General features: G+C 46.6%; 1 protein-coding gene and 1 long non-coding RNA gene across 12 annotated transcripts in view; one reads left to right on the top strand and one right to left on the bottom strand.

The window, feature by feature from the left end:
- Positions 1 to 18,018, bottom strand: part of KCNH7 (potassium voltage-gated channel subfamily H member 7) — a 357,945-nt gene that overhangs the window by 2,470 nt on the left and 337,457 nt on the right. For 8 of the 11 annotated variants that reach the window (XM_048485320.1, XM_048485321.1, XM_048485328.1 and 5 more), the window contains 3 exons: positions 12,592 to 12,760; positions 3,379 to 3,568; positions 865 to 903 (listed from right to left, as the gene is read on the bottom strand). In XM_048485320.1, coding sequence (XP_048341277.1) covers positions 865 to 903; positions 3,379 to 3,568; positions 12,592 to 12,760 — 398 coding nt within the window. The remainder of the gene's footprint in view (positions 1 to 864; positions 904 to 3,378; positions 3,569 to 12,591; positions 12,761 to 18,018) is intronic. The other 3 variants (XM_048485324.1, XM_048485331.1, XM_048485330.1) reach the window with 1 other exon arrangement.
- LOC125426699 lies at positions 3,389 to 16,228 on the top strand. The gene is made up of 4 exons (XR_007243561.1): positions 3,389 to 3,399; positions 4,396 to 4,398; positions 10,574 to 10,581; positions 15,989 to 16,228. It is a non-coding gene; the product is annotated as an uncharacterized LOC125426699 (long non-coding RNA).

The following is an 18,018-nucleotide window of genomic DNA, read 5'->3' as shown; positions in this document are numbered from 1 at the left end:
TCAAGTTGCAACTGACTGATGGCGACCCCAGCAAGGGGTTGTCGAGGCGAGTGGGAAGCAGAGGTGGTTTGCAAGATGGTCTCCCATCCAAGTGCTGACTCTGCTTAGCTTCTGAGATTTCATGAGATCATGCTATATTGTTCTACCTTCCTTCCTGGTGTAGTGGTTCATGGGGATCATATGGATTTCCCCAAAGCTAATGAGAATTTTGTGGAGGTAAATAAAGGACGTTTGACCAGTGGCATGTCTTTACAAAATGGTGCCCAGGGCATGCTGCAGGTGCCACTTCCCCGCTGCGCCTAGTCCTTAGCTGAATCCCCCTCCACTGTGCCCCCACCAAGCTCCCTCTGCCCACCGCCTTCCCCCCAATTTAACTTACTAAGCCAGGCAGGGTGAATGGTGTGGGCTGGGCCAGGCAAGCCTGAGTCAGGTCAGGCAAGTGATGGGCAAGCAGCATAAGCCAGGCTAGTGGCGGGCAAGTAACATGGGGCTGTGCAAAAGGTGGGCAAGCAGCATGGGCCAGGCAAATAGTGGCCAAGCAGTGCAGGCCAGGGCAGGCTGGGTGAGCAGGGCAAGCCAGGCAAGTGATATGGACTGGGCTGGCGGGCAGGGCGAGCAGTGTGGGCTGGGCAAGTGGCTTAGGTCAGGTGAGCAGGGCAAATGGTGTGGGCTGGGCAAGTGGGCCAAGTTCAGCTGGGGGGAGAGGGAGGGTGTGTGTGGCCAAAATGTGCCCCTCAAATGGCGCCTGGGTCGTCTACCCCCTCTTGTCCCCCTAGATACGCCATTGCATTTGAGATTTTAGGCAGCCTTTTTTCCCCATATGCAAGCGGAGCTATCAGGGGAGAATTGTTTTATACTACTCACCCCACCCTGAGGATAAGATAGCAGACTTCTTTCCCAGGCCTTAAAAAAGTAACACACAGCAAACAGGAATCAAACCTAACAAAGGTGTTGGTGGATGGCTATCAGACACAAAGCCTTCCTAGAATGTTATCTATATCATCACAAACATACCTGTATAAATAAAATTGCCATGTCTGGAATGCTATTTTGTGACTTGTGGCTTTGGTGGTGGAGGCAGTCAATGATAATGTTGTGTAATTGGTGGGTGGAGAACAACTAGATCAGTGTGTTGGATAAAGATGGAAGATATCAGGTTCATATCCCCTTGTTCCATTAAATCTACTGGGTGACCCTGATCGAGTGGCTCTCTCAATCTAACCTACCTCACAAGGTTGTTGTGAAATAAAATTAGAAAGGTAGAACTGCATGAGCTCCTTAGAGAAAAGGTGGGATAAGGATGTGATAGTCTAAAAGATCTTGATAGCCCATTCCTAATGAAAGTTAAAAGCAGGGTCCCTACTACCAGTATTGTTGTACCACAAACATTTGTAGGCAAGAGTCTATTGGTCTCATTAAACGTGACATAACCCTGGTGTTTGCCTTCTCCTTTGTAACTGTTCCTGCATCTGGCTTCCTGTTTTTAAGAAAGTAATAATCAGTGATCAAATGTAACCAACCCTTGTTGTCAGCTGTTAAATGTTAACTGCAAGTTTTTTTTACAGCAAAACAAAAGCCCAGCTCCATTGGCACCTTAAAAACTAATGCTGAAATAAGTGCTGTTAGTCTTTAAGATGTCACTGGACTTTTGTTTTAACTGAATGTTAGCCCATTGTTGATGCCATTAGTTTAACCTCTCTCTAATTACCAGTGGTTTATACAGTAATTAGAGACACTGAGGGGGCTTACTGTGTCACCTGCTAGAGGATTTACTTTGGGGACTCAAAATATTATCGTCCATTAATAATGGCACTTAAAAAAAATCAGTTTGTGATCTCTATATCTCTATGCATTAGATGCTAAACATGCAAAACAAATGTAATACTAGAGTTTTGTGGGTTGTATGGCCATGCTCCAGTAGCATTTTCTCCTGAACATACGCCTGCATCTGTGGCTGGCATCTTCAGAGGATGCCAGCCAGTGGCGAAGCCACCACGGGGCGGGGTGTGTGCGCCGCGCACCAGGCGCACGGTTTTGGGTCATGTGGTGATGGAAAATTCCCCCCTCCCCCTCCCCCCCGCAGCCCCCCCATAGTGCCCCCCCACACTTACGTTACAAACCGAGCAGGCTGGAGAACAGGCTTCAAAGGCCCTGATGGGAACTACGTTTCCTAGGGTCTCCTGGGAAATGTAGTTCCCACCAGGGCCTTTGATGCCTGGAAGGAAACAGGCCTGTTCTCCAGCCTGCCTGGTTTCTAAAGTAAGTGTGTGGGGGGCGGCGCCATGGGGGGGGGGCGCCGCGGGGGGATGAAAATCACTCCCCCTCCGCAACCCTTCCACTGACTTTAGAAACCGAGCAGGCTAGAGAACAGGCCTGTTCCTTTCCAGGCTTCAAAGGCCCTGGTGGGAACTTATAGAGCCACAGAAGAGACATGAGATGACAGGAACCTTCAGGTATAGTATCATACCTAATGAGACCCTATGTCAGTAGATGAATCTGATGGTGGCTTCTTATGGCCAAACGACAAGATATGCTTGGCCCCAAGTTGGGGTTCCACCAGAGTCAAATGGAAGCTGGGGCAACTACTCAAGTCTCGAACAGCCTGTCTTGTATCAGGACTGCAGCATGATGGAAAGAGGAGGCTTCATCTGGTCCAGTGAAGGGCACTTTTTGCCCCACTGTAAGACTGCACATGCACTTCCCTGTAATGGGGCAAAAAGAGTCCTCAGAGACACTTTGGCTCAGAAAAATGGTGGTGGTGGTGGTGAGGTGGCCCCACCACCCCAGCACCATGGCATGTGGCCAGTGGCAAAGCTCCAAGGGGATGAGGGGTGCGCCGGGCACCGGGCACATGCCTGGAGGGGCGTGGAAATCACCCTTTTCCCCTTCCCCCTGCAGTGCCCCCCATGGTGCCCCCCAACCGCGGCACCTCCCTTCCCCCACTTACCTTAGTTCCTTTCCTTTTTGAGAACTTTTTCAGGCTGCAAAAGGCCTGTTCGCACTTAAAACGCCCTGAGGAACTACGGTTAGTATAGTTCCCATCAGGCCGTTTTTGCTGAGAACAGGCCTTTGCAGCCTGAAAAAGTTCTCAAAAAAGAAAGGAACTAAGGTAAGTGGGGGAAGAGGGAAAGGGGGGCGCCGGGGGGCCCGGAAAATATAAAATGTGCACCAGGCACAGTTTGGCCCAGCTACGCCTCTGCATATGGCACTTGGGTAAGTAGTTGCCCATGGTTGCCTTTTGGCGGTGAAGAAATCAGGTTGGGGAATCCCAAACCGGATCATGGCCAGTCTTATAATGTAGGGTGGCCCTTACCCACCAATGTCTTCAGTAAGCTACAAGAAGTCTTTGACGTTTTTGCACCCATCCCAAATGCGTACCTGTGAAGGGCTGAAGCTTTTGTCTGTTTTAATAGATGCTACGGGATGAAGACTTGGCACCATCCGGGCAGCTGGCCTCTGATACTCTGTACTTGCCGTCACCATGCTATAGGCTGGTGGGATGAGGGCTGGCTGCTTCTGCAGCAGCTGGAGGATGGTTTGAATGTCAGCAGTCATTTGGGATTCAAGTCTGGAAAAATAGCAGGAAATCAAAAAGTGGATTGACATGGATGGTCTGAGATGCTTGCCACAGAGAGTTGTGAACCAGATTGAACAGTAGTGGGTATTTCATGAGGTTAGACTGGATTCTGACCAGGATTTCTGCAGTCACAAGGATCTCTGCCAGCAAAATACAAATCTCCCACAAAAAAATTCCAAAATACCCCCCAAAATCCTGTTCCTTGGGGACAGGGGACCCCAGGCACAGGATTTTGGGGGGCATTTTGCGCTGCAGCAAGAGGAACAGGGTGGGAAAATCATGCTTTGTGAATAGAAACACTAGTCACAATCTAATCCATTGCATCATAGCCCTATTTTCTTGAGAATCTAGTTCTGCCAGCCATAGTGCTTTATTAGTACATTTCATTTAAAATGAAGACAGTACTAGAAGAGTTCTTTTTTTTAAAAGTTAGTCTTAATTGTTTTGTATGAATATTATTTCATTTTCATCCCATGTTTGTTTGAATCCAGCAATCCATGGGTACAAGGATCACCTTCTTCCTCTGCTCTTAACCCCTATGCCACGCTGGCTCTCAATTCTAACATTGATTTTAAAATTGGGATACAAGGGAAAGGGAGGAAATTGCAGCAGGCGCCCAATTAAGTTGACTAGTCATAGTTTCAGCACAAACAGACAAAAAATGTTTCATCATACAACATCTATCCGACATGGAGAACTGAGTGCCACAATATATACATTCAGCAGTGGCTAAGAGCCTGGATAGCATTAAAATGAAATCAGACAAATGCGTGAAGGAAAGGTTCATTGGTGGCTCGTGGCCACCTAATTGTTCAGAGGCAGTATAACCTGAATTTGGGTTGCCAACTCCAGGTGAGGAAATTCCTGGAGATTTGGGGATGAGGAATCTTGGGATGGTAGAGTTTGGCTAGCAGAGGGACCTCAGCAGGTATAATACCATAGAGTTGAGCCTCCTCTATTGGCAACCCTACCCTGGACACAGTTGCCAGGGAGCAACATCAGGAGCTGTTTTGACTTTTGCATCCTGCTAAGAAACTTTCCAGGGGGTATATCTGGTCTTTGGAAGAAACATAAGAACATAAGAACATAAGCATAAGCATAAGCATTTTATTGTCATTGTGCACGCACAACGAAATTTACAGCAGCATTCCTCGATGCACACATAAGAACAAGCCAGCTGAATCAGACCAAAGTCCATCTAGTCCAGCTCTCTGCTACTCGCAGTGGCCCACCAGGTGCCTTTGGGAGCTCACATGTAGGATGTGAACGCAATGGCCTTCTGCGGCTGTTGCTCCCGATCACCTGGTCTGTTAAGGCATTTGCAATCTCAGATCAAAGAGGATCAAGATTGGTAGCCATAAATCGACTTCTCCTCCATAAATCTGTCCAAGCCCCTTTTAAAGCTATCCAGGTTAGTGGCCATCACCACCTCCTGTTGCAAAGCATATATCTAAAACACCAAATCACACGCTATGTGAAGAAGTGTTTCCTTTATTAGTCCTAATTCTTTTCCCCCCAGCATTTTCTGGCAATGAATGCCCCTCTGGTTCTAGTATTGTGAGAAAGAGAGAAAAATGTCTCTCTGTCAACATTTTCTACCCCATGCATAATTTTGTAGACTTCAATCATATCCCCTCAGCCGCCTCCTCTCCATAAACTAAAGAGTCCCAAACGCTGCAGCCTCTCCTCATAGGGAAGGTGCACCCAGTCCCTCGAATCATCCTTGTTGCCCTTCTGCACTTTTTCTATCTCCTCAATATCCTTTTTTGAGATGCGGAGACCAGAACTTTCGACACTAGTACTCCAAGCGCGGTCGCATCCACTGCTTTATATATAGGGCATGACAATCTTTGCAGTTTTATTTATCAATTCCTTTTCTAATGATCCCCAGTGCATAGAGTTTGCCTTTTTCACAGCTGCCATGCATTGAGTTGGAATTCCCATGGAACTATTTCAACTAAGACGCCTTAAATCCTCTTTCCCCTAGTTCGGTGACTGATAAGCACTGACTCCTTGTAGCTTCAGTATGTAGAAGTTTGGATTTTTTGCCCCTATGTGCATCCCAAAACGGATCCTTGGGGGACACCACTCCCGACATCTCTCCATTGTGAGAACTTCCCATTTATACCCACCCTTTATTTCCTGTTCCTCAACCAGTTTTTTAAACCATAGGAGGACTTCCCCTCTTATTCCTTAATTGCTGAGTTTTCTCAACAGTCTCTGGTGAGGAACTTTGTCAAAAGCCTTTTGGAAATCCAAGTAGACAATGTCCACTGGTTCCCCCTGTCCACATGCCTGTTTATACCTCCCTCAAAGAACTCTAGTAAGTTTGTAAGGCAGGATTTGCCTCTGCAAAAGCCATGCTGACTCTTTCTCAGCAGGTCTTGCTTTTCTACATGTTTCTATAATTTTATCTTTAATGATAGATTCTACTAATTTGGCTCAGGGAACAGATGTCAAACTGACTGGCCTTGTAATTTCCGGTCCCCCCCTAGTAGATCCTTTCTTAAAGATTGGTGTGACATTGACCATCTTCCAGTCTTCAGTGGGATGGAGCCTGGGATTTCTCGTGGATAAGTTGCATATTAAAGTGGAGAAGATCAGCAGCAATTTCATGCTTGAGCTCTTTTTTAAGAACTCTTGGGTGAATGCAATCTAGGGGCCAGGGATTTGGGTAACATTTAGTTTATCAATGGCTGCCAGAACTTCTTTCCTTTGTCTCATCACTATCTTCTCACTAGTTCCTTGGATTCTTCCTCTCCTAAGAAGCTTCTTGGTTCTAGGTGCAGGAATGTTCTCTACCTCCCTCTTTGGGTGAAGACAGATGCAAAGAATTCATCTCTAGCTTCTCTGCAATCTCCCTGCCATCTTTTAGCACACCCTTTGTTCCTTTGTCATCTAATGGGCCTACCGCTTCTCCTAGCTGGCTTCCTCTGCTTTTGATGTATTTGAAGAACTGTTTGTTGCTGGTCTTGACGTTCGCAGCCATGCGCTCCTCTTGATCCTTTTTTGCCTCCCCTTACAGCTAACTTTCTTCTCTTTTACCACCATTTGTGTTCCCTCTCATATTCTTAATCAGCCACACTGGACTTCCATCTTCTAAAAGACATTTTTTTTTTTCTGATAATTTCCCTCAACCTCTCTTGTTAACCATGGTGGCTTTCTTTTGGACGTGGTGCTGCCTTTTCTAACCTGTGGAACACATTCCAGCTGAGCTTTTATTACTGTGTTTTTAAATAACCTCCAAGCATCCTGGACAGTTTTGACTCTCTTGATTTTCTCTTTCAGCTTCCTGCGCACTATCCCCCTCATCTTTGAGAAATTTCCCTTTCTGAAGGCGAATGTAACTACATTAGTAGTTGCCACTTGTTCGCATGCTGAGATACTGAATCTGACAGCATTGTGGTCGCTGTTCCCTATCGGCTCAACAACACTGACTTCCTGCACCAGGTCCTGGGTCCCACATAGAATTAAATCTAGGATCACCTCTCCCCTGGTTGGTTCCACAACCATCTGCTCTAAGCCACAGTCATTTAGCATATCCAGGAATGCTCTCTCCTTACTATGACCTGAACATGCATTTTTCCAGTTTATATGGGGATAGTTAAAATCACCCATTACCACTACATTTTTGTTTTTGTTGGCCTCTCTAATTTCTTTTTCCATCTCAGAATCCTCTTGAGGACTAGATGGTCTAATCCAGTAGAGCTCTTCTTATGTTCTCATTCATTCTAGCTTGTCTAAAGAGCAGAACAGAATTAGGCAAAACAAACAAATGAACAAACAATGCAAACATTTAATGTGAAAACAGGAGATAGCATAAGTACCAGAAAACACCGGCAAGACAAACAAATGCAAACACAAGAACTGCAGCAAAAAGCAATAGCATGAATACAAATAAACAGCAAAATACAAGTCACTTTGTCAGAGAAAGGTCTAGAGGATCAATATCAGAGACCCCCAAAAACTAAGTAGCAGTGACAAACAAGTCACTTATCATAAAGGACGATCCTCCGGGTATTAGTCACAGAATCCAAAGAAGATGAGGACTTCCAACTAAGCAGCCCATTTCGCTCTACAGAATGAAGGGTTTGACTTGTGCATGTCCAGTCTTGGGAACTGATTTGTAGGCTTGCTGAATGCTGTAGCCTTCCTGTGTTCCCATTCAAAAAGCAGGACTACGCATCAAGGACACATGGTGTAAATTGCTTGTGTAAATTATTGATCCTCTGTATCTCTCTCTGACAGAGTGACTCCTTTTGTATTTTGCTGTTCGTTTTTATATATGCTATTGCACAGAGGCGTATCGGGGGAAATGGTGTCTGGACACAAATTGTCTCCGGGTACCCTCTCACTGTGCCTAGGGTAAGGTGGGGCTCCGCCCTTCCACCCCAGAACCCCCCCACTCCCTCTGGGAACAGCAGAAGTGACTGCGGCCCCCTGTCCTCTGAGAGCTGCTTTTATAAGCTCTGAGGCCAGAGGCGGGGTTCAGGGGGCATAGCCCTGCTCCCACCCCACTCATGGGGGTGTGGTCCTGCCTCCCCAAGACCCACCTCTGGCCTCAGTGTTCATAAAAGCAGCTCTCGGAGGACAGGGGGACAGCAGTCGCTTTTGCTCTTCCCAGAGGAGAAGGCAGAAGGGACTGCTGGTTGCCATCTGGGAGCTGGGAGTGGGGGGAGGGGGCTGCCAGACTTCCTTGGTCCTGCCCATGTTATCATCAACATGGGCAGGGTAGAGAGCGCCTGAAGACAACGAGGCAACAAGACTTGCTGTCTTCCTGGTCACATGGGGGCCGATTTTATGCCCCCCATGTGACCAGATTAGTGGTTCCCGGGACAGAGGGTACCCCTCGTCTCTACGCAAATACTTTAAAGCGGCTTCCCCTCCTTTGTCCCGGGCCATGTGCTCGTCGGCTTACGATTTGCCCACCCACCTCTCCCTAAAATTTTGATGTTAATGCATGCTTATGTTGTCATAGCCCTGATGATTGGCGGTTTGGCGCATGGGTATGGCTCTGGAAGGGAAGGGGAAGGGAGCTAGGGAGCTACGCCTTCCCCTTGGGAACGGCAACAGCGGCAAGAGGCGACCGCCCCTGTCGAACCGGGCCGAAGGGGAACATATCTGGCCAGGAGCGTCCGCCCGGCAGAGCCCCGCAATGGAACGAAGCTCAGAACGAGGCATCCGCCCTGCTGAGCTGTCGCACGTCACCCATTTGACCAGACCCAGACCCATGCTTAGCCTCACGCTTCTGCTCAATAAAATGGCTATGGCCAATTTATTACCCAGCAATTGAGTACTGTGTATTATTGTTAAAAGGGGACTCGCACAAAAGAGATCCACCCTCGGACAGCAAAAGGATTTGGTGAAAGTTCACAGAGGAATGAATAATTCATTAAAGAGGAGTTAAATGTTTCTTTACCAATTCAAATGGGCACTTCTTGGGAAGAGAAATAACTCTTCTCTGGAGGAGGCTGGTGGCGAGGCCGTGGGGTAGGTGGGAATAATAGTTGTCACTTTCTTCTTTTGCAGCATATTGCCAGCTGAACCATTTGTTGCCCTGGGGGACCATTTTTAAAAACCACTTAAGAGACATGATGTTATTTGTTTACTGGAAACTAGGATTTCCAATACTGATTCAGGCAAAATTATTTAACCTAGATTTAAAGCTCGTCCAGATTGGGGGAAGAAGGCAGACCTGCTGGTGTCCTTACTGATTTTTATTAATCTAGGATAAAAATTGATGTATGGACAAATGAAGCTTGAGTTATGTTATTTCCTGGGTGCAGGTTGAAGAGGTTTTTTCTCTTTTGATAGTTAACACCTACATGCACCCCCAAGGAATAATAAGTTTATATGGAATGTATCTGGAACAAATTGAATTTTATTATTGGGTTACTGGACTGCAGATACATTGACTCCAGTATTATCTTGGCAGATGATTTTTACACATGTATGGGAAGGAACAATAACGTACAAGGAGGTATACTAGGTCTTGAGAAAGATAATTTTGTCTTGTTTTCTCCCCAAGATCTGAGAGTTGATTGAATTAGGTCTCCCAGTTTTATACGAGTGAAGATCTGCTTCAAATTCAATCTTCCATTGTTACATGGAAGGGGCTATAAAGATAAATATGGTTGTCTTACTTTCATTGCTACTTTAGGAGCAAGTGTGATAGATTATATCCGTTTTCCATCATACTGCAGAATGGCATAATTGGGTCAAATTTCAAGCAAATCTGATTTCCAGTTGTAGAGTTACAGAAATTTTTAAAAGTTTCCTTGACCTTGCAGGTACAACAAATTTCCAATTTTTTCCTCCAAAAAACAGAAGTAAGACACACTAAGTGTTACCGTTTCCCATTTTAAATTCATAGATAGTCCAAAGAACAATAGCTACCCTGTGCCCAGAAGAATACAGAGAAGGCTGACTCTGCCACAGGAGTACACCTAGTTATCTGGATCCAGGTTGCAGAATGTTAGGTGTGGGGAGGAGGGAGTTTGTTTAGAGGATAAAGTTTATTGGATTCTATCCAACCAATTGGTACTGAAGCAGCATTAGTGGAATGGAATGTTCCCACCTCCTCCATCCCACAGCACCCCAGAAACCCCTGGGAACAGTGGTGAACTCTGAGGGTCTACCGAGGGGACAGCAAATCATAAAAAATCACCCCTGGGGGTGGAAAGCGCTATTAAGTCAAGGGCCCTTTCTGTATGGGCACGAGTGGGGGTGCATCTGCGTAAACAATGCTGACGCACCCCCCAGGACCATTTGCATGGACGGTCCTGGTAGGGGTGCAGGTGGCGGTGCAGCCTTCACACAGGCTGCACCGTCCTTGAGCACCGTGCCTTGTCTCCTGGCTTCCGGTGTGTCGCAGAGGCCAGGGGACACCCCCCCCCCTGCAGGCTGGAGCAGTGGCTCTGGAGTCGCAGGCCAGGAGTGTGTGTCCCCTGGTCTCTGCGACACACTGGAAGCCAGGAGACGAGGTACAGCGTTCAGGGATGGTGGTGGGAAAATGGCACCTTCCAGCCACTGCTGTTCGCATGGCAGCGGTTGGAAGTTGCTGCTTCTGAAAAACCTCGCTCAGGGAGCGAGGTTCGGAAGCAGTGTTTTCGCAACACTTGGGGGTGGCGAGGCCGGCGCTGCTGCATCTCCCCAGGGATGGCGTTTTTGCCATCCCTGGGGCACTCTATTCTGCCCGTGCAGAAAGAGCCAAAGTTTATGATAACCCAAAGGAATGTCAAAGCCATTGGTGTTCAGAGGTGGTTTGCTGTTGTCTGCCTCTCCCAGCAACCTTGGTGGGCTCCTATCCAAACACTAACCAGAGCTGACCCAGGTTAGCTTCCAAGACCACAGGATCAGTGGTGGGATTCAGCAGGTTCGCACCACTTCGGCAGAACCGGTTGTTAAAATGGGGCTTGTAAACAACCAGTTGTTAAATTATTTGAATCCCACCACTGCATAGGATCATACCTGGAAGGGGTCATTCAGCCTGTCAAGTCCAACCCTTGCTCAATCTAAAGAATCCCTGACATGTTTTCATCCAACCGCTGCTTGAAGACTGCCTCTGAGGGAGAGCTCACCACCTCCCTAGGCAGCTGATTCTATTGCTGAACTACTCTCACTGTTAAAAAATGTCTCTACAGTATCTAGCTGGTACATTTCTGTCCATAATTTAAACACATGATTGCAAGTCCCATCTTCTGTTGCCAACAGGAATGGCCCCTTGCCCTCTTCTGAGTGACACCCTTTCAAATAGTGAAAGAGAGCAATCCCATCTCCCTCAACCTCCTCGTATCCAGACTGAACTTTTTCAAGGTCCTCAGCTTCTCCGCAAAGGTCTTGGTCTCCCAGCCACTGATGACCTTTGTTGCTCTCTTCTGCACCAACACCAATTTGTCCACATCCTTTTTGAAGTGAGACATCTGGTACTGCACACCGTACTTGAGATGCAACCTGACTAGTGTAGTAGACAGGAGGACTATGACATCTTGCAGTTTGAGTGATATGACTCTGTTAACACACCTCAAAGACTGCACGAGATTTTTTTGCAGCTGCATAGTTTACAGTCCACCCATACCCCTTGTTCACACACACCACTCCCCAGAAATCTATCCTCCACCCAGTATGCAGTCTTCTCATTTTTGATGGCCAAATATAGAAGTCTACACTTGTTTTCACTGCAACTTGTTCATAGCCACCCATTTTTCCAGCGTGTTCAGATCTCGTTGAATCCTACCCCTACCTTCTGAGGTGTTCATTACTCTTCCTAATATGGTATTACCTGCAGATTTAATGAGTTGTCCCTCTACCCCCTCATCCAGATCATCAATAAAAATATTGAAAAGTGCAGGCCTAGAATTGAGCCCTGGGGCACCCAAGTGGACACCTCCCTCCATTCAGATGAAATGGTGTTGACAACTAATCTTTGGTTATAGCTATTCAACCAGTTCCCTATTTACTTAACCATTCTAGCGTCAAGTCTGCAGTCCTCCAGTTAACCCATCAGAATATCAAGGAGAACATGTCAAGAACTTAACTGAAATTCAGGTGAACAATGTCAGGGCCATTCCCACAATCCTTTAAGCCCACCACTTGACCAAAGAAGGAAACAAGGCTAGTCTGGAAGGACTCATTGGAGACAAACCTGATGAGATCAGGCTAACCTGTGCCACCCAGGTCAGGGCAAAAATAAATCACTCTGAATACTGGAAGAAGAATATGCTATTGAGGTGTAACTGACTCATGGCCACTCCATCCACAGGGTATTCCACGCAAGAGATGAGCAGAGATGGTTTGCTATTGCCTGCCTCTAAATAGAAACTCCAGTCTTCTCTGGTAGCCTCCATCCACGAACTGAACATGGCCAACCCTGCTTAGCTCCAAAGTTCTCACGAGCCTGGGCTAAGCTCAGTTATTCAGGCTGCTGACTATTAAAAAGTGATATACAGAGTCATCATTATCAGTTGTGTTCAAGGTCCATCTTCAACCTTCCTCTTGTGTACTTGTTTTTTTACCTGTTGAGTTGGTCTTGAAGGACATCTAGCCTCTGCTCCACTTCTCCATAGTTGATCTCGCTGTCTGTTTCAGAGATACCCCATGTGGCATGAGGCAAAATGGATTGACTGGATGACTCCTGGTGGTCCTTGCTGCAATTCTCCTCCCAGATGCTTCTGTCAGTGATGTCTGTCAAGAGCACAAAAACTGAAGTTCAGGATAACATTAACACCATTTGAATGAAAGTCCACACATGTGGCAGAATACTGAAATAAGAGCCTTTACATGAAAACAATGACTTAAAATATTGGGTTTCCTCCCCCTACAATGAAGGTAGCAATTCAAAGAACACTTACCTGGGAGTAAGAAGAAGAAGAGGTTAGATTTATATCCCCCCTTTCTCTCCTGCAGGAGACTCAAAGGGGCTTACAATCTCCTTGCCCTTCCCCCCCTCACAACAAACACCCTGTGAGGTGGGGGGGGGGCTGAGAGAGCTCCAAAAAGCTGTGACTAGCCCAAGGTCACCCAGCTGGCGTGTGTGGGAGTGTACAGGCTAATCTGAATTCCCCAGATAAGCTTCCACAGCTCAGGTGGCAGAGCTGGGAATCAAACCCGGTTCCTCCAGATTAGATACACGAGCTCTTAACCTCCTACGCCACTGCTGCTCCCACTGACTAAAATGGGACTTTCTTCTGAGTAGACCAGCTCAGGCTTTCCCCTAAAGTTTACTCTTCAGGAGTTTGCAATCTTGGGAGGCTATACCAAGAGTACCCACACACACACACACACACAAAAACCCAACCGGAACAAACATTCGTGGAATGTGTCAACTAACATTTGATAATTATGGCATGCACTTTAACTCACACCCAACTAAAATAAGGTTTAAACATGTGCAGCTAAACTGACTCCACACTTGGTCATAGGTAGGGTGGCTAATCTACAAGGTGGGGCATGTAGATCTCCAAGAAGTACAATATATCTCCAGGTCAGGGGTAGGGAACCTACGGCTCTCCAGATGTTCAGGAACTACAATTCCCTACAATTGGCCATGCTGGTAGGGGCTGATGGGAATTGTAGTTCCTGAACACCTGGAGAGCCGCAGGTTCCCTACCCCTGCTCCAGGTTAAAGGGATCAGGTCCAGTGGAAATTATGGCAGCTTTAGGAAGTAAATTCCATAACATTAGATCTCTGCTGAGCTCCCTTCCCTCCCCAAACTCTATCCTCCCCAGGCTCAATCTCCAAATCTCAGTGTTTCCTAGACAGTCACTGCAACATGATGATATCACTTCCAGTTTTACACCAGATGAGATATGGCACATCAGTGACTCCCTCTCATCCCCCCCCCCCCGTTACCCTCTGAAGTGGTAGTGTGGAATAGAGGCCAAAGCTGGGAGAAGGTTATGCCCCCCAACTACGTATTACACTTTAACAAAAGAGCCCCTGAGGTATGCCATTCTTGTAGGTATTTCAATAGCATATTCCCAGAACAACTACGTATTAACCGCTCAGTCCTGCTTCCTTTTTTTCATGAAGATTTGTGAGTGCTGTGCCATGTTATGCTAAATTAAAAGATCTTTATATGTCTGGATAACAAATCTTTTTAGTGCGCAGCCTGTAAAATAATTGTCATATGGCTTCCATGGCGCTTGAACGTGAGCAATCCTTGCCGATTTGGCTTTCAAACTAAGGTACATTATAATAGCACCTTACAGTTAATACCATAGCGAGAGAAATAATGGCCAGCCATAAATCAATCCCATGCTCTTTTACCCATTCTCAGTGGTTTTTATGAACTGCTTTTTATGCGTGACACCAAATGTGTCTGTCTGTCTATCGCAGGATTTTTGTGCTGTAATCGAAAGGTGCAATATGAGATTTTCCTATAGGTGGAGCAGCACAGCTATCATTGCTTTGATTCAGAAAAACCAGAGCTCATGTTTTCAAAGGGAGCTGTTAATTTTAGACACCAAAAACTGACAGACACAAAGCAAACAGACGCTTTGGAAAGTGAAGGCTTAGTGGTGTAGCCAAGGAAAAGCAAAGTAAGTCTGAACCACAGGGTTGCTAACTGCCTGGGGGGAAAAATATCCGGCCAATTAAAAGAGGCTTAATGGGATGTTATTTACAAGGTGATATTATTTATCTCCGGGCCCACGAAAGGCTTCAGCAGTTCATTTCCACACATTGTGTGGTATGTGCCATCAAGTTGCTTCCAATTTATGGAGAGCCTATGAGTTAATGTCCCTGACCTAGATTGCCCAGACTAGCCAAATCCTGTCAGATCTCAGAAGCCAAGCAGGGTCAGCCCTGATAAATACTTGGGTGGGAACATGAGGGTTGCTATGAAAGGAGCGACCGTGAATTAATGCAGTCGCCATTGCTGCAGGGGAAGGGACAGCCCATTCCGACAGCTGCCTCTTCCCCTTTGTGCTGCTGTGCGAGGCCCGGTTCGGAGGACGGGGCAGTACAGATGACACCAGGGGGTTGCCCTGACGTCACAGGGAGGCAGGCCGGGTGGCCTTTAAACGGCCAGGCCTGGCCTCGCTCTCCCTCTTTTGCTGCGAACACACTTCTGTTTGGTCATTTTCCCACTTACCGTCTCGCTAAGCGCCGTGCGTATAATACCTTCTCCCCAAGTAGCGCCAGGGTCCCCTCCGCACTCCCCCCACTACAGGGCTTAATGGCACAATGTAGCTGCCCCGGACGCTTTGCCGTATTGTTAAGCCTCAGCTGCGATTCCTAATAGCGCCTCAAAACGGTAATTTCTTTGTGATGACCCCACGCAGAGGCGGGGTCGTAGGGAAGCCCGGTAGCGCGGCAGAAATGACACGCACTGGGAGTAGCGCGCAGCAAAGGGTGGTCGAGGTAAGTGGGGAAACGACCTTAGTCTCTTTCCTTGAAAATGCTACAGGTGGTTGCCATAAGTCATCTGTGACCAGAGGGCATTCTCCACTACCACATGCTCATTCGTCCTCTTCATCTCCACCCTTCTTTACAAAACACATTGAGGCTTTGATCCAGCAGAGGATTTCTGTCACAGGAAGGTGGGCAAGTACATTGATAGCAAGGTATAAAAACAGGGTCAGGCCATCATTCGACCCTCATAGTCTTTGATCAATTTTTAGGTTTTTTTAAATGAACAGTATGGGATGTGTGACGGTAATATATATCCAGCCTTCATGGAAGAGTAGGCAAATTTTGTCGACCTCTGATTCCCCCTTAATGCTGTTCCTGAAAGAGAAGTCCCTGTTCCCCAGGAACAACATTTTTGTGGGCCTTGTTGAACTGCACAACAGAGGAAGAGAGAAGTAGAAGAGTTATCCCTCGCTGAAAGGAATTACTTTCTGTTGCAGGAAATTACTGCTGGATTCAAGCCAAGGATTGGAACTCCAGTCGCCTATGATATACTGAAGTGAATCTCAGTTGTGATAATTATATCACACTTCTTATAAATGCAGAGTTTGCGCAATAAAGAGGCAGAGGCAGTTGCTTACTGAAAATAAAGTTTACTAACTATAAAAGAAGGGAATGGTAAACTTGGATACAAAACAAGAAAATACCTAACTGGCTAGCTCCATTAGCTAGCTTCTGCTTGGCTATCACATGGCTAATAAGCTACTGGAGAGCATGTGCAGAGAGTGAACAAAGGATATATACCTATTGCCTATGTGCAGACCTGCAGGTATATCTGCTTGACCAATGGGGGTCAATTACCTGGTCACTGACTTCTGACCACACTAACTAATTAGCATGCACAAAATTAACTCCTTCATGACTGGATTGTGTGACTGGCACCTGCCAAATACCAACATATACCAAAGCAGGTACCTGGGTGAATCAGATTTTGGAAGCGTTTCACAAACCAGCATACTAATTGAGGGTTTAAACCATGGCAAAGAGTCCTGGCATAGGGACAGCAAACAATGCCAACTTACACGAATGCCTATATTCCCGTTCACAGGAAAGTGGAGTTTGTTTCAAACCTTAATCATGCTCTGTGCAAGAAAGCAGGGAGTAGAAAGAGACTGTCAAGGCATGAGAAACCACATTCATGACAACTGTGGCAAATTTCAGCGTGGTATGACATCTAAGTGCAGCCCAAAGTACTGATGCAAACCAGGATGGGAAACCCTGAAGTGTGTTTTCAAGCATCTGTCTTGATGAAACCATGGTTCAGACACCTTGTGCCACTCTGCATCAATCTATAGAAGGTTCTCATGTGGACAATTCTATTTTAGGGCAGGAATCGCTGGTCTTTAGGTTCCTTTTTGCTCACCATGATGTTGAATCAATCAGTCCTTTCAGCAAACAATTCTTCTCAAATTAGACAGGCTCAAGATAAAAATAAAATAAGGCAACAAAACACTGGCCTATTACTCATAAGACACCTACCTGGGGCCTTTTAGCTGCGCAGTGGGGCTCAACTGTAGTCTCGTAATGTTTCTCTATTTACATGCAAGGAGGAAGCCTAGTCCTCCTTGCAGCTAATCTCAACAGACCTCTGCTTCCTGGTTCTCTTAACTCTGCCCCTCTTAAAGGCACAGATCTCATAACATTCATTAGTCCCAATACTATAGAGCTCATATCCCCCCCCAATACTCACTCACTCACTCACTCACTCACTCACTCACTCACTCACTCACTCACTCACTCACTCACTCACTCACTCACTCACTCACTCACTCACTCACTCACTCACTCACTCACTCACTCACTCACTCACTCACTCACTCTCCCCACCTCTCCCTCGCTGCTGCCGCAGGAAAGAGGCTTATTTTTAAAAAGAGGCTTGTCTTGAAAAAAGTTCTCAAAAGCCCCCCTGATAATCAGGGAGGGCAGAAGCAGGGAAGGGGGAGTGGAGGTGGGCTGGAACCAGAAACAGATCCTGCTTGTGCTGTTCCTTGCAAAAGCCAACTCTGTTATATCAATACATTGAGTGTTAAGGAAAGAAAGAAGGAGCCAGGAACAGTGTGTGTGTGTGTGTGGGGGCGGGGGGGGGAGGCATGGATGGCTGTGTGAAGAGAGGGATGGGTGGAACTAGGCAGGCTGGCTGTCGGTGGAGAGAAGAGGCCCCAGGCAAAGCTTGCTCATTGGACAATGTTCCTGCTCTGGCAGCAAAGCAAAATTAAATTTGTGCTAGAAGTGGTCTCACTTGCCACGAGGAGACTAAAAAGTGAAAATGGAGCTTGAGGAAATACATCTGTACATGAAATCTTGCTGCAACAGACATTTGCCCCCATCGCGCGGTAGATGCCTTATGCGTAATTGGACGCTGACAACACAACAAAACAAGCAAACAACAAAAAGCACCATAGCAAGTATACTATTAAAATACATTAAACACAGATATAATAAATCAGTCATGCATTTTGGAAGGAGCAATTGCTTGGAGGGATTGCCCCTCAGAATGGTTTGTATTTGAACAGAGAAAGATTCTAAAATT

The sequence above is a fragment of the Sphaerodactylus townsendi genome, linkage group LG02 (genome assembly GCF_021028975.2).
Source record: "Sphaerodactylus townsendi isolate TG3544 linkage group LG02, MPM_Stown_v2.3, whole genome shotgun sequence".
In the NCBI taxonomy this organism is placed as follows: domain Eukaryota; kingdom Metazoa; phylum Chordata; class Lepidosauria; order Squamata; family Sphaerodactylidae; genus Sphaerodactylus; species Sphaerodactylus townsendi.
Note: the sequence above shows the minus strand (reverse complement) of the source record. Positions and strands in the feature narration are given on the sequence as shown.